Source organism: Xiphophorus couchianus, chromosome 8 (assembly GCF_001444195.1).
Source record: "Xiphophorus couchianus chromosome 8, X_couchianus-1.0, whole genome shotgun sequence".
Classification (NCBI taxonomy): domain Eukaryota; kingdom Metazoa; phylum Chordata; class Actinopteri; order Cyprinodontiformes; family Poeciliidae; genus Xiphophorus; species Xiphophorus couchianus.
Window position 1 is genome coordinate 18593844 of NC_040235.1, and position 15558 is coordinate 18609401.

General features: G+C 39.5%; 1 protein-coding gene and 2 long non-coding RNA genes across 3 annotated transcripts; 2 read left to right on the forward strand and 1 right to left on the reverse strand.

The window, feature by feature from the left end:
- The first annotated feature begins 2209 nt into the window (after positions 1–2209).
- Positions 2210–3529, forward strand: LOC114149991 (uncharacterized). Its single transcript, XR_003596645.1, has 2 exons — positions 2210–2387; positions 2921–3529. It is a non-coding gene; the product is annotated as an uncharacterized LOC114149991 (long non-coding RNA).
- A 319-nt stretch (positions 3530–3848) lies between these two features.
- On the reverse strand, positions 3849–13545 carry alpk2 (alpha-kinase 2). Its single transcript, XM_028026131.1, has 10 exons — positions 11908–13545; positions 8393–9758; positions 8152–8299; positions 6834–6961; positions 6698–6742; positions 6287–6585; positions 5110–5198; positions 4803–5020; positions 4674–4722; positions 3849–4597 (listed from the first exon to the last, which is right to left on the reverse strand). The coding sequence occupies exons 1-10, from the start codon at positions 13525–13527 to the stop codon at positions 4390–4392; spliced, it is 4170 nt and encodes a 1389-aa protein (XP_027881932.1). The 5' UTR covers positions 13528–13545; the 3' UTR covers positions 3849–4389.
- LOC114149992 (uncharacterized) lies at positions 12924–13975 on the forward strand. The gene is made up of 2 exons (XR_003596647.1): positions 12924–13039; positions 13153–13975. It is a non-coding gene; the product is annotated as an uncharacterized LOC114149992 (long non-coding RNA).
- The last annotated feature ends 1583 nt before the right edge of the window (positions 13976–15558 follow it).

A 15558-nucleotide genomic window follows, 5' to 3' on the forward strand; every position in this document is an offset into this window, starting at 1 on the left:
TTGTCCCCGCCGCCTGTGGATAGTGCGACCTGCCGGCCTCGCCGTCGCTCTTTGCAATCTGCATTCAAGTGCACGTGGTTCGGTGTGGTGAAGGGACCTCAGTTCATTCACACAGGCAATCTGAGAGTTATCAGCTCCAAGGACGAGCAAATAAAAGCCACCCGGCCTCTCCGGGGACATTTTATCAAGCACTGCTATACCCTCCATCTGGTCACAAACAAATCAAGCGCCAACATCTTCTTAGACCTGAAATATTTCAACTTCTTAAAACTAAGAGTTAAAATACTTTTTGTTAATCGATAGGAGCTTCCATGTAAATGGGTGGATGTTGCTTCATGGCTGTGTCAAATAGTGACCTCAAACACTGAAGCTCATATTAGCTGATAATCTTAATAATGATGATGTTTTTAATTTGCAACATCCCATAAGCCATTAATTAAGCCATTTCTGGATAAAGATTTTATGGCCAGACAATCATTATGTTCAGAAGTAAGTTTGGGAGAGTCAAACCTAAGAACACTACATATTGTGAAGCATGGTGGTGGCAGCATCATGGTTTGGGCCTGTTTAGTTACCAGAAGTAACATGTATTTCATAGAGTATCAAGTTACTTACTTACTTTGAAATGACAAAAGTTACTTTTATCGCTAAATGCCACAAGATTTCAAATGTTCAGTTTAAGGTTTAGAGAAAAGGATGAATTGACAATGTGGTTAAAATGTTTGTTGAAGTTGTTTGAGTTACATAATTTAATGTTACAGTTAAAAGATTGATGTCTAAAATTGATTTAAAAAAACTGAGCCACTAAATAGAGAAAAAAGTGCAAGAATGAATGAAAAACATGTTCATAAACAATTCTTAAAGTTAGACTGTGAATATGTGACATATAGTTGTTAGTTCTCTATATGTTCCAACTTTGAACAGTTTTAGCCCTTTGTTCTTTTCTAAACAGTTCAAACTCAAACTAAATTGTCTAGGACTCGCAATTTTCAGGTCTCCACTGGTTATTAAAATCACGTCTGGGATTTGACTGGGCCATTCTACCACACTGATGCTTTCATTCCACTGTAGCCAACGTTTTGACGACCTAAAAGGTGAATCTTTATCACAGTCTTGACAAGTTTTCTTTAATGGTTGTTCAGCTCTATTGATGTTGCCAACCTGGTAGTGAGGGTGATGTACAAAGCTTTTAACCAGAGCACCCTCTTCAGCATCTGTCCCAGATGGCTTGTGAAAAACTGACAGCTGGATATCTTATGGAGTTTCTTTTTCTTCCTCCTCCATTTTGGCCAGATTTATGGATTGCACAACTAATAGTTGCCTGGTCAACAGATTCAGACCTTTGGATCTCTACAGCTTGCAGCTCCGATTAACGCTATCATTGCGCGGCCGGCCAGTTTAGGTGGACCACCATGTTTTAATAGATTTAGAGTTTCTCCATTTTCAGATGATGGATTGAACATCATCTTTGTTTTTTATATTGTAAACCTACTTTTCCAAAACGTTCTCACTTACCTGTCTGTTTTGTTCCTTGGCCTTCATGATGCTTTTTGTTCACCAATATTCTGTGAATCCAGAGCATCTGGTTAAATTACACATTACAGCACCTGGTTCCAATATGTTTCTTTAAGGGCCTCAGAGAAAAGGGAGCTCAATACAAATTCACACTTCTCAGATTGCTAAGTGGGATAAAATATGAGTAATATTACTGTGGTTTATCTGTTACCTTTCACTTTACAGTGCTGTTTTGTGTTTGTTGCTCACATATACATTTCCAATAAACTTCCTTAAAGTTTGTGGTTGTGACGTGACAAAATGTGAAAAAAAAATTTGCAAAGCGCTGTTCGTAAAGCTTCTTCATGCTGTTCACTTCCTGTTATCAGGATTTAAACACTGACACATTCTGGCTTTTAACATTTCCCCCTCACCCAGCAAACATGTATCTAATCTGATACTCTGCCTGTAAGCAGTTTGATGGCTGCATGTTTCACAATGCATTTACTCTTCTGTAAGGATCTTTACCAACACATTGCTTGTGTCAGTTTGTTCATTTCAACACATGGTGGCACTGAGGCCCTGACCACCGTAGCTTTTTGGTTCCCCCCTCCTCCACCCTTCACCCTCTGCCTCTGGTCAGGGTCGATCAATATTTCCCCCGTAGCTTATCACTAATGTGCAACTGGCTGTTTGTCCAAACTCTGCTCTGTCTACATAAAGACTTGGATGGGACGGCTCTTAACCAAAATGCACCACGTAGTCACCCTCGTGAACTCAGCAGCACTACTGGACTTAAATTTACAAAGATACAAGGAGCTCAGAGCAGAGGGCAGCTGGAGCCCACTGCAGCACATTAATGAATGTATCTATAGAAAGCATCGAAACATAAGGTAGGTTCTTGCTTTGATAATGTGTTAAACTTACATATTTATGTGGATGTTAATTAAAAAAAAAATCAACAGGAAAATCATCCAAACATCCAGATATGTTTGGATGTTATATTATATATATAAATATATATATATTATTATATATATATGTTATGTTATATTGAGTAAATTTTTGTGCCTATGTGACACCTTTCTGGACCAACTCTTATTTAAAGTTTATATTTTAGGAAACCTTTTCCTCTTCTCTGATCAGTCACATTCTCTACTGCTCACATTCACAAGCTCACTCAGCTGCAGTCATCCCCACAATCAGTAACAGAAGACACTTGGTTGGACTTTGGACACTTTGGATAAGCCTGCTAAAAGTAGAAATGTGTTTTCTGTGTTGCTCTCTGTTTTTTTTTTTTTTACCCCAGTTTCTTACAATTAGGACTGATACAGTTTGCAGAAAAGGTTTATGTTCCCCAGATAAAGTTCTGCTTCTTTTCATTTACTCCACAACTAAACTCCAAATTTTCCTTTTGTTCTTCCAGGTCGCCATCCCCCTTCCTCCTCTCCAACAGTCTCCATCTGCACACCTGCAGCAGAGTTTGTCCTCCAGAGCTGTGGAGTGTGACAATGGTGTTTGTTTTCTCTCTATCAAACGCCATTATCACACTAAATAGCTACAGTGCGGAAAGGACCTCAGTGCACTCGCTTCAAGTCGGGGTTTGTGCAGTTGATTTATTTTGTCCTAAATGTTTTGCGCTCTTCAGCTTCTGTACTTTCCATCCTTAATGTCGTGGCAGAGGATGAACACGTGTAGCCGTGTATCAGAGGTGGTGACAGCACGGGACATGTTGCACCGCCGCAGGAAATGCAGGGATGGAAATAGACTTAAAATGGGTTGAAACATGATGTCGAGCCCCTAGAAGTGACCCTAGTTAATTTCTATTTCTTTATGTATTTATTTTTATGTCATTATTTTATTTTTTATTTTTTTGCATGTGAAACCACAGTTTGATGTTTTCTGTTCTTGATTAATTCCAACATTTTTGACATGTAAGCAGTACTTATGTATGTATTAGTTTTACTTGTTATTCTATTTAGCACTTTGCGATTCTAGATAAAATAATAAAGTGGATGCTCCAAGCTGTTCCTGAGAAATAAGAAATTTACATTTTTTTATCAGATTGCACATGTATGCATGTATTTCAGAAGAATAATTAATAGCACATATGTCACTATAAACAAGAAAAATGTTTTAAAATTGTTTACTATGCACTATTTACATTACAAAAATATGTGTACACTTTTTATGTCCATTGTGAACTGTAAAAATACTCAACAGATTATGGGGAGTTTATATCATATATCAGCTTTTGTATGCCACGCACTAATTATCTACTAAAACCAAGCTGGATATTTGAAATTGCCCTTCCATGGATCCATTACTAAAAATAATTTAAACACACATAAGTCTTATTAAATCTATATATCCCATGAGCTTTAATATGTACACAAAGGAAAAGTCCCAAGCTTTTCATCCAAGTAAGAAATCAGTTTCAGCTTTACCTCCAGACAATCCAAAGAAATTCAAAGCAACCACCCATACTGTCTAGTAGCATACAGTTTTTTTCAAATTATTCAAAGTTTGAGATCATAATTAAAAAAATAGAATAAACTATTTGTGAAGAAAATGATCCAACCAAGCACTCTAAGACATGACAGTTTATAGCTGATTAAGTATTATCTAAATATATCACAGGTTTTCACAGACTTGAACAATAGAAATGCTATGATACAGGTAGAAATTGTCACAGAAATAAATACAACATTTCTTCTCAACCGTTCAGATTAGACACCAGGCTCTGGCTGCACGAGAGTCTCTTATTTCAGAGTAAAATGTCTCCTTAGTGCTTCAGCATCCTGCAACGACCAACAAATTGATTTCTGTGCCGGAAGCTCTGAAGTACGAAGTCCAAGCAGGGACAGAGACCGTTTGCTTAATGTTCTCCTGATACTATGACTTGTTCTTCACTGTTGGCCCAAATGTCTTCTTTTTAGGGATGGCAGAAGGTGGAGGTTTGGGTTTTGGAGCAGCCGAGACCTTTTTGGGCTTAGGCTGGAGAGATTTGAGTCCCAGGATCTCACAATACTTGTTGCACTGATGCAGAGCTTTAAACTGGTCAATAAAGGAGGTGGCACAATTTCCTTTGAATCCTTTATACCTGTAAAGACATATCTTGTTGAGTCACCGCCATGGACTATTTTTAATGCTTATCTTAAGGGAAGGGAAAAACTCACCCTTTCTTACAAGTTGCTATCCCCACATCAGTAAGCTTCATGCCCACTCCTGAGAATAAATCAGATGGATTTTAACACTCACACATTATGATTTATTGCACAGTTCGTTGCAGCACTTGCTCCCCTGACCTTGCATGTCAGTAACCAGCAGATTGCCCTCTGTGTTATGGTAGACCCAGTGTTGGAAAGCGCAGCACTTCTGCCCTGCCTCTGAGTCCCGTCTCATCACGTTGATCTCTTTACCGTCCTTCACAGAATACTTGACAAAGTCTCCGATGAGCTCCTCTTCCAGTGTTGCGTAGGGGATGTCATTGGATGGACGGTGGACAAGGTAGATGGGAATGATCCTGGTGGAGGAAATTCAGCAGGGCAATGTTAGTCTGTACAGATAACGGATGCCGCGGAGAAGCTACAGACTGGTAAACATGTCACTCACTCTGGGACGTCTCCGAAGGCTTCGACAGACTGAGCTGCTGACGTGTAAGCCTTAATGTACTCCCTCGCTGTGTTCTGGACCTGACACTCCTGCAGAATAAGCAGCGCTTTCTGTAACATCTCCACCCACAAAGACAGTCAAGTTTTTACAGAAAATATTACCTTTTGCCAAAAATGTCATAATAAAAAGAAAAAAAACACATAAATAAATCAAGCAAAAATACAGTATATGAGTATAAAAATAAATATTGATAGCAGAAAATACAAGTCATAATAACAAAGATCTAATTTAATCAAGTAAGTTATTAATATTAATAAAAAAACATCTACAAAATAAAATGAAAATGTTTTCTTGTACAAGTTTTTTCTGAAAATTATTGTATATTTTATTTAGCTACCGACCTTGCACACTTTTTTTAAAAATTAAAAGACTTGTTTATTTCCATGTGATTTAAAATGTTGGTAATAATTTATTTTTACATAACTAGATATTTATTTGCTAATTTTAGAAAGTAACTTTTCTAGTTCCAGTTTTACGCTTTTTCTTCAATTTGCTGAAAATGTTTTGTATATTGTTCAAGATATTACAATAAAATAAGCCAAATTTTAATTTGACTAATGTATCTGCATGTACATTTGAGATTTTCAAGTTATAGTGATTTTAATCTCATGTTATATTCAAATACAGATTGGTATGTGGGAACCCCTACAAAGATCTCAAAATTTAGAGACGTGTTGTTGTAGCCGTAAACACTATTGTCACACCATTCTTTTGTCACACCATGTGTAACACCATTTGTTACACAGGGAGGGATGGCAACCTAAGAAAACTATTTCAACTGTGACATGCAAAGTAGGAAGCATAGTGTTGTTTGAGGTTTTGCTGCAGTAGAGACTGATGCACTTGACAAAACAGATCATGAATAAAGAACTTGATGTAAAAATATTGAAGCAACATCTCAGAAAGTTAAAAGAAAGGGTCTTCTAAATGGAAAATGACTTGAAGCATTTACAGACTGGCTTAAAAAAAACTAAAATGAGAAAGGAACATATTTTTGATTTAGGAATATGAATCCTGTACAGTCTATAACTACATGAAATTACCTGCTTCTCTTCCTGTAGTAATATCACAATGATGTATTTTCCATTTACAATAAAACCAGTTTTTTTTTCTTTACCTCTACAGCCAAATGGAAATTCTTCTGAAGCAGGTCGTCATTGTTATTGGTCCTGTAGCTGATAGCGTTGTGCACCTTGAGCACGCAGGAGTGTCCCGGTACTAGCAGGGGAATCTGACCCGCCTTCAGCTTCGTCCGGAAAGCCCGCCGATGCATGCCCTCGCCAAAGTGAACTTTTTCTGTGAGTATGCTGATGGGGTGGTTCTCTCCAAAGTACTGATCCGACAGGAAATCATCTTTGAACAAGAGCCTCGAACAGTGGGCATCCTCCTCTTCACTGCACAACTCTTCAGGCATAGCTGAGAGAGGAACATACATACTTGGTATATTTTTCTTTCTTTTCGTTCTTTGTTTATTGCAAAAAATGTAATTGAACTGAATTATTCAAAGTAGCCTTTAATAAGTACTCACATAAAATTATCTTTGGGGATGCAGGTATCACAATCTCACTTAAAACTAAAACACAGCAAGAATAGATAAAGATTAACTTAATGTGCTTATTTTTCTTGGATCACACATTTTACGATAATTTTTTTTTTTTTTTTACCTTCATACGTGAGCACGTAGTCTAGGTAGACAGAGCCAAGGGAGCAGCTGAGCTGGCACTCGTACTTGCCCAGATCTTTGTGGGAAGCATTGGTGATGATCACTGACACTCTGCTCTCATCTTCTGCACTTCAGAGATAAACATTTATTATTACTTAAGCAATTTAGTAATGGAAAATAAAACTTGGTAAGCTATCATTTATGTGGAAGATGACCTTGTAGTATCTCAAAGTAAGAAGCAAATTCTTTTCATGCTTGTGTGGCCTGGATAACATCAGGATTTGAAGGTTTTTGAGTTTTATGAAAATAAAAAAACCTTCTAAACGTCACTGTGTTTGGATTTCAATGCCAGCTGAAAACATCACATTCAGATGTTTTTTTTTTTTCTTATTTCCTTCCAGCAGCCTTTTCTGCTCTCCTATGAGCATTCTAATCATTGCATGGAGATCAGTTGCTGTTTCTGAACCTGAGCCATTTGCACCACTGTACCAAAGGGGTCAAGGAACATTTAAAGGAAATGTAACTCTATGCACTGGAATGGGGAGTGGCAAAGAAGCTGGAATAGATACAGTGCAGTGCAAAAATATTTATTACCATTTGAACTTATTTTTTAAATACATTTTGTCCCATTACAACCACAAACGTTGACATGTTTTATTGGGACTCTGAGTGACAGACCAGAACAAAATAGCACATAATTGTATAGTGGAATGACACATGGTTCAGACATGAATCTGAACCAAAAGGTGTGCTAATTGTATTCACTCTACTCTGAGAGCCCCAAATAAAATCCAGAGTGCCTTGAGAAGTCACCTAACTGGTAGAGTCTGTCTGTCTGAGAGTAATTTAATATCAAATAAAAATACAATTGTTCTATGAAGGCTTCAGCAGTTTGTAAGAGAACACTATTGAAGAAACATCACCACGAAAACCAAGAAACATAGGAGACAGAGAAGTCTGTCTGGTGACAGACTTTTAAATTTACTTCTAAAGACTTGCAAATTTAATGCAGACGTCAGACAGAACAACACTGAAAGGAAACCTTGTTAGAGACTGAAAAAAGTTGAGTCTGCAGTGCAGGTTCACCTTTCAGCAGGTCAACAACCTCTAAACACACAGTTATAGCTATGACTTACAGTATGTTAGTGTACTGTCAACAGTTTGAATGGTTCAGAGACCTGAATCCAAAGAGATGCTCTGACAAAACCGTCAAGGTACTGAGACTGACTGATTTGTGTTAAATTGTGTTATGCAACAGTGTCTGGAAAAACCATTTTACATGGTTCAGTAATTTAGCCATGTAAAATGACAGTAAATACCTTCTGTTAATCTGAGCCAGCGGTGCGCCATCTCTGCTCCAGGTCACAGTGTAGTCTGAGTGCACACCAGCAAACTGACACCAAAGACACATACTCTGAGGGTCTCGGCTCACCGATACTACCTGGATGGGCTCTACCACTTTCGGACCTGCACACATCAGAACAACATAAGGACGAAATAGAAGAACCTGTCCCAGAAATAAACAGCTCCTGTTTCGCAGTGCTTGATGAGGACCCTCACCTTCCTTTGGAGGGATCTTCTGTTTGACCACCTCACCATGTGCTTTCTTCTGAACAGCTGTGGTTTCTGGCTGCGTCTCTTCCCCTTTTGCTTTTAACGAAGTATCAGTCTTTGATAGCTTGGACTCCAAAACACTGAGAATCTTGCCAAACTTATCCCCTGACACGCGTCTCTTTTTAATAACATCATCATTCGTGAGCTCATGAAGATCAGAGAGATGGGGAGCTTCCTGAGGCACCTTATCGTCTGGCTGCTGGGTTTTTGCTTCAACAACAACCGACTGATTTTCATCCCACTGAACTTTCCCAGCTTTAATCCCCTCGAACATATCCACCTTTCCTTTTGCAGATTTTGGTTTTGCTCCATGCTCCACATCAACTGATGCCTCTGTTTCATGCTTAGCCGTTGTTTTATGACCATGTTTCTTTTTCTTCTTGCCATGTGTCTTCCCCGTGCCCTTCTCAGTTCCCACACCGGTCTCCATTACAACTTTAGCCTCCTTGGCTTCGAGCCCAGCTTCAATGTTCTCAATAACATGATTTTCCCCAGTTGCTAGGTGGCTTTCTTGCTGCTTCCAGGTCTGCTGGTTGGAAATGTTCTGCAATGTGCTCTCTTGTTTTTTGGCAGCCTGTGTTCCATGACCAGATGATTTGTCCTTTTTGGAGCGTGTTTTGCTGTCTGAAGGGTTCTTTGAAGTTTTGTGAGGCATTTTCAGCTGAGTTTGCTCAGATTCAGCAGCTGTGAAGATGGGTTCTGAGATAAATGGATTGTTTAAGTTTAAAGTGATGCATGCAACACGATCCTTCTCTGATATGAACAGATGATCTCCGGGAAAAACTGTGAACCTCACTAGATTTGTGGTAAAATCCTTGATCTCATCAGTTGCAGAAAGGAAAGGCCACACGGTGTCTCCAACTTGCAGCTCCTGTAGTTCATCGGGAGATAATTTCTCATCAGTATTTATTGTGTTCTGCTTTTTATGAATCAGCTCCTCGTGACCTTCCAGAAATTGTTCGTTGGTAATTCCACCCAGGATCGGAAAGGGTGTGCAGTCTTGCACATGGCCACAACAGATGCTGTCACTCAGGTAGGTTTTTGTGCAACTTTGATTTCCTTCCAAGCTGCTGCTTGTCCGACAGTCGAGGGCTGAGTTACCACTGAGGGGAGCTAAGCACATAATAAGCTCAGGACTACCTGACTCCACCTGGCTTGCTCCAACTGGGTCTGGAAAAGTGTTAAACAAGACATTTGTGGGTGTGTCCACCTCTGGTTTGTGTGCAGAGAAGATACTGAGATCTGTTTGACTCTTGTCTCCTTTAATCTGCTCCTCAGTCACAGACCCCTTCCACAGAACATCTCCAAAAACCTGATGATAAAGTAGACAAGAACAAGGACAAGAAAAATCATCTGAGTTTTAAAAAATTCAACAAATCAATTTATTGCCATTTATTTGTCCGTACAGTGCCTTGCTAAATGATTCAAATCTATTGAAATATTTTGTCATGTTACAAACTTCTTTATTGCTATCTTTATTTTATTTAGGTATTTTAGTAAATGTAATAGTATTGAAAAAAAATATGAAGAAATGAAAAATTATACATGCTTTTTACAAATAAAAAATCTGAAAAGTGTGACAAGCATAAAGATTCAACCCTCTTCACTCCAGTGTGCCCAGTTCCCTTCAGAAGTAACCCAACTTTAATAATGTTAATCTGTGAATGGGCTTAAATGTGTCAAGGGCTTAAAGGTTTGAAAGGGAACTTTAGCAGCATCATGAAAGCCAAGGAACAGAGCAAACAGGTCAGGGATAATATTTTGGAGAGGTTTAAAGCGAGGTATGACAACAAAGAAAGAGTGGAAGTGTCAAGACATGACTGTCCTCCTAAATTAACAGGCCACACAAGTAGAGCATTAATCGGAGCGGCAGCCAAGAAGCAGAAGATAACGCTGGAGGAGCTGCAGAGGTCTAAGGCTCAGTTGAGGGAATCTTTTTACAAAACAAGTCTTGGTTGTAGAGTTCACAATCTTGCATTTTTTTATGGATCTGCAACCATCCATGTAAAGTCAGACATTTTATAGCCTATTTGCAAAACAATAGCAGAAGACTAATGCTGATTATAAACCTCAATATACCAGTGAACTGAGGTCCTGATAACATTTTGCAGTGGGAGGTTTTTCTTTAGATCAATGCATAGTACAGAGTAAATCTGGAAGAAAATTTGTTAGAGGCTGGAAAAGACTTTGTATAAAGGGAGAGGTTCATTTTTCAGCAGGACAACAACTCTAAATATATAGCCAAAGCTACAGTGGAATGGTTCAGATCATGTCTTAGAATGGTCCAGTCAAAGTCTAGACCTAAATCCAATTGAGGATTCCAGAGAAGACTTGGCTCAAGACAGCTGGACACAAATTAACCCACACTTTTCAGACATTTGTTCGTAAAACATTTTGAAAAAAACATGTATAACATCAATTTTGTAATTATGCAATGCTTTGTGTTGGTTTGCACGTAAAATATCAGAAGAATACAATAAAGTTGTGAAACAAACATTACAAAGTTCAAGGGGTATCAATACTTTGCATGCAGGTATGTCTATGACCCTGATAATATTGCAAAATTGCTCATGTAAATAAAAACAAAACACAGCGACGGCTTCTTAAGTTGCCTGTTTCCAGAATGAGTTTCCTGGTAAACACTCACCTTTCTAAAGAGCCACAAAGTAAAACTTTACAAAACCTTGTTTCTTCCAAGTGCCGCCCGACACAGAACTCATTCCCTCTGCTGTACAGCCATCACTCAGACTTGCTGTCTGCTCCGAGTGGATGAAAACCAGTCTTCTCCTCCCGAGGACCTCTGAGCCTCCTGATCTTGTGTTTTTTAACTGAGACGTGGTTCGAACGAGTGCGTTTAAGGATGTAAGAGACAGCTGGAACTGGGCAGAGTCGTGTTTCACTTCTCAGCTGTGCTCTCCTCTCACCCCTCTACCCTGACACACCACAGATGCAGGCTATTATCAATGAACTGTCAGCTATTATTAGATGCCATTTCTATCCATCTGAGGTCTTCTTCTCAGGCTCCTCTGATCCTGCAGCGCTCCTCGACTGCCGGGTTTTTGAGATGGAAGCCAAAACGGTTCATCCAAATAATGCAGGATAAAAGTTCAAATCCCAGGTGGCTTCAGCCTCGTGTGTGGCGGGTGTATACGTGACTGACTGGCTAAGGGTATGGCAGCAATCACAAGGACATGAGCAGGAATGTCTCTTAACATTCTTGCTTTGTTTCCAAAATGTGTGACTAGTTTGTTCATTGGCCAACAATGTAAAGCCATTTGCCGTTCGCTCTGGTGTAAAGGTTGAATCTTTCCAGCATCTCCAACACATTTTCACACAGGTCAGCAACGCTCTGAAATTATGTAAGTGTGACCAACAGACACCGATCAACCCTTACAGTTTTTCTTACCAAACTGAGCATAAATCTGTCTCAAGTAATACCACAAATTAAAAATATATCTTACCTCCTGGAGCACCAGGTCTCTATGAGTGTTCAAATCCACATCTTCTGTTATTTTCAGCTCGATTGGATGGTTTTCTTCACTAGAAAATAAATCTTGTTCAAAGGTCTTGGAATATCTGTCAAGCCGAGGGAGGTCCAAACAACCCGAAGACACAGTTCCAGCATTGAGTGTGACTTCAATCATTCCAGCATCTGAGTCTGCTCCAACAGAGAACGATCCAGCTGGAATGTTTTGCAGAGCGGAGCATGGGGAGGATTCAGCCTGGCTGCTCAAGAGCTCCTCTGCCTCTAGTTCTCCTCCACATGTACACAGAGGTTCAACACGCTGGGAGGCTCCGCTGTCATGAAGTTCCGGTCTTGACCCGACAAGGCACAAAGAAAGATAGCTTTGTTCAGAAGGGATGAGACTCTCTCGGATATCTGGGGTTTTTAGTGGCTGATCTTGCACACCCATAGTTTGCTGCCTTTCCTCCACCTCTGTCGCCCGTAGATCGTCTTGCAGCGTCTCTGGCTCTAAGTGAGTGGTCACCTCCTGCAGTGCTTGTGTCAAAGCGTCAATCTCAGCCCCTATTTCTGCAAAGGCGGCCGTGATTTCTTCTGGCGGATCCTCAATAACCCCAGTCCAGTCTGAGAGCGCACTGGCCCAGCTGTCTACTGACGACCACCTCTCCACTGGTGACCAGCCAACCCTCCTGTTGTCACCAGGACTGTAATCTGACTCTTGTAAGGAGTCACTTAAAGCTTGATGATCCACGTCCTCCTTGTCTTCCTCATCCTCACCTGCCAGATATTGGCACGCGTCCATCCAGATCTCGGCGGGGCTGATGCTATGCTGCCTTTGCAGGGTCAAAGCCGTGACCTCTGCTTTCACAGATCTCACATCACTTTCTGACATCCAGTCCACCTCCCAGGCATCCACAGCAGGTGCTCGTAACTCATCACATTGGCTCGCCTCTGACACGTTGTTCTCTGAGACTTGTTCCTCTGTAAAGCCACTTTGACACTGTGTCTTAATGCCTTCTAAATAACACATTGGGACATGTGCATCACTGTCTTGGTCTGCCTTTCCGACGCCCGACTGCAATGTTGACTGGTATTCAGGATGTGTGGTCTTAAGAGGATCTGTTGTGTTGGTAAGGATGAAATCCTGCGTGTCGCTTTCAAAAATAAAAAGATCTGACAGAGGTGCTGGAACCTCAACATTGTCTAAATTCTCGGATTCAGTCAGACTAATTTTGTTCTTCAGGCAGTACACCGGAGATGTTTCTGGTTCTACATACAGCTCTGTTGTACTGGACAGGGCTGGAATAGAGTCACTGCAGAGATCAGGCAAAGGAGGTACTGCTTCACTTTCTGGTTCCAATGGATCCATACAATAAGGCCCAATGAAGGCAGACTTTTGTGAAGACTCTAAGCAAAGAGACATGCTGCAAGATGAATAGTTTGAACTATCACTGTCAGATAGTTTCTCATTGGTGGAAATGTTTATTGTGTCATTTTCATCTGGGATGGACTGCCCAGATAGAGTCTCTGGTTCATGCACCTGTACTATAGTTTGATTGTCTGTGAATGGTCCTGCAGACCACTCAGGGTCATTTGTGCAAAGTTGCGAGGGGTCCATCAGGACTTGAGGATATCAACGTTCGCTGACCCAAGCAGTCAAACTGGAACTCCACAATTTCTGGGACCAGGCTCTGTGTCCAGGGATGAATTACTGATGTAACTTTCTGTTGTTGCTATTCCCTATTTTGATTCTGGGATTCAGTGCCTGAAAAGAGACAAATACAATCATTGTTAGAACTCGTTGCCCAACTGTGAATAACCCACCTGAAAATGTCTTTCAAATACATTCTATCTCCCTTTATCCACTACTCAGAGGGATGTGGTAAGGTGTTTGGGGTTTTGGTGGCTCTTTATTCAGCTTATCAAAACAAAGCTTTTCATTACTGTTATTACTCTGTTGATAAAACGGCCTGCTGCTCAACAGCAGCCAAAGATTACACATTTCACTTTTCACAGTAAATCACAGTAAAGCAGTTGTTTATTTTTGTTGCTGTTGGTTTTTTTTTTTAAAAAGGTAGTGCATTTATTCACATGTTAACTAATATTTATAGACATTTGAAACACTTGAATGAAATGAAAAAAAGTGTCTTTCACTATAAAATATTTAAATATAAGTGGTTTGATAGGTTTGAAATAAATGCCATGATTTGTTTCTGTAGTTAACCTGGGCAGAGTTGTTGGGAGATAAATGGAGATAGATACAAAGCAAAGGTGAAAGAAAACTTGTGAGAGGCTGCTATTGGTACTGTACCAAGATATCAAAACCATGCAGACAGAGCAACAATGGTAAGGTTTAGCTGAAAGGCTGTTCATTTGTCAAAAGTCCAGTCAAAGTTCAGACCAAATCCAATTGAGAACCTGTTTATTTTTCACAGGCTGAGCTTGATCCATCTGCAAAGAAAATGGAGCAGTTTCAATTCCCCTCAATCTATGTTCTTTTTTTTAATTATGCTATTCTTTGTGTTGGTCTCTCAACAAAAATCCCAATAAAACTTTATCAAGTTTGTAAAAATCCTAAAATTAATCTTAAATAGGTCAAATATACCTCCTTACTGTCATTCATCGTGATGAACCTATTGGGATTTTTCATCTGACTTACTCTCTCCCTGTCTGTCATGCTGATGTCAGTGGTCCCACTGACTTGTTGCCAAACTAATTATGAAATGTCCCCCCAGGCTTTTAACGGCACTAAAAACTATTTCTCCTGTTTTCTTGGTGGTCAATGTAAAAACGAACATGCACACAAAGAGTCCTTGAAGCTACAGAGGGTTTATATAACTTGTCAATCTCATTGTCTTGCTTTTAAATTACATTTATACATTTTTATAAAAAACTGTTTTACTGTGTGAAGCAGTTTTTTTGGAAAGTGGGTCACATGTGAAGCATCGGTGGGGTCAGTGGTATCAAAACTTTCACTCTGACATATAAGATGGAAGCTGGCGGCAGAGTTACTGGAAAAATACCAGCTCGTCTTCACTCCTGACCTACATTTGTCACATTTCAGCCTCATAAAGAACACCTGACTGAGTGCTGCAGCTTGAGATGTTTATATTGTGAAACACACACCTCAACAGCTGAGTACAAACTGCAGATATAAGAGCATTTCAAATCAAAATTAGAAAACATTTGGCCATCCTAATATTTGCAAACTTGTCCAAAATGCAAGACGCATCTCAAAAAATTTATATTATTTACCACTTGTCATTCTGACAGCAAAAAGGGATGAAAAACCTTTATGCTTAAGCATTTATATTTGCATAACAACAAGAATTTCTGTTGGATTTTTAAAAATTATTTCATTTAGATCAGACTGTCTGGAAAGGTTGATTTTTTTTAACTTCAGAAAGAGCTTGACATATGCTGGCAAACAATAAAACTGTTAACTACTGAAAGCAGTTTAAGATTGTTCTTTTCTGTCTGATTCAGAACAGATCTCCCATTAAAGTGTGCGCTAGTTTCAGGACGAAAAGTGGAAAACAAACAAACTGCTGTTACAAACTTCTAACCGTGTCTGAATTTGACAAATTACAAAACAGGAAAGACTGGTGGCATTATAATTCTGGTTTAATTGAGGAGATGAAAACTGATG

Excerpts from the sequence above, each read along its gene's own strand:
- alpk2 (XM_028026131.1), bottom strand. The coding sequence starts at position 13,527 with ATGGACCCCTCGCAACTTTGCACAAATGACCCTGAGTGGTCTGCAGGA. Across the intron at positions 6,743-6,833 it reads CTACGTGCTCACGTATGAAG|TTTTAAGTGAGATTGTGATA; the intron begins GTAAAAAAAAAA and ends GCTGTGTTTTAG. Across the intron at positions 4,723-4,802 it reads GCTGGTTACTGACATGCAAG|GAGTGGGCATGAAGCTTACT; the intron begins GTCAGGGGAGCA and ends ATTTATTCTCAG.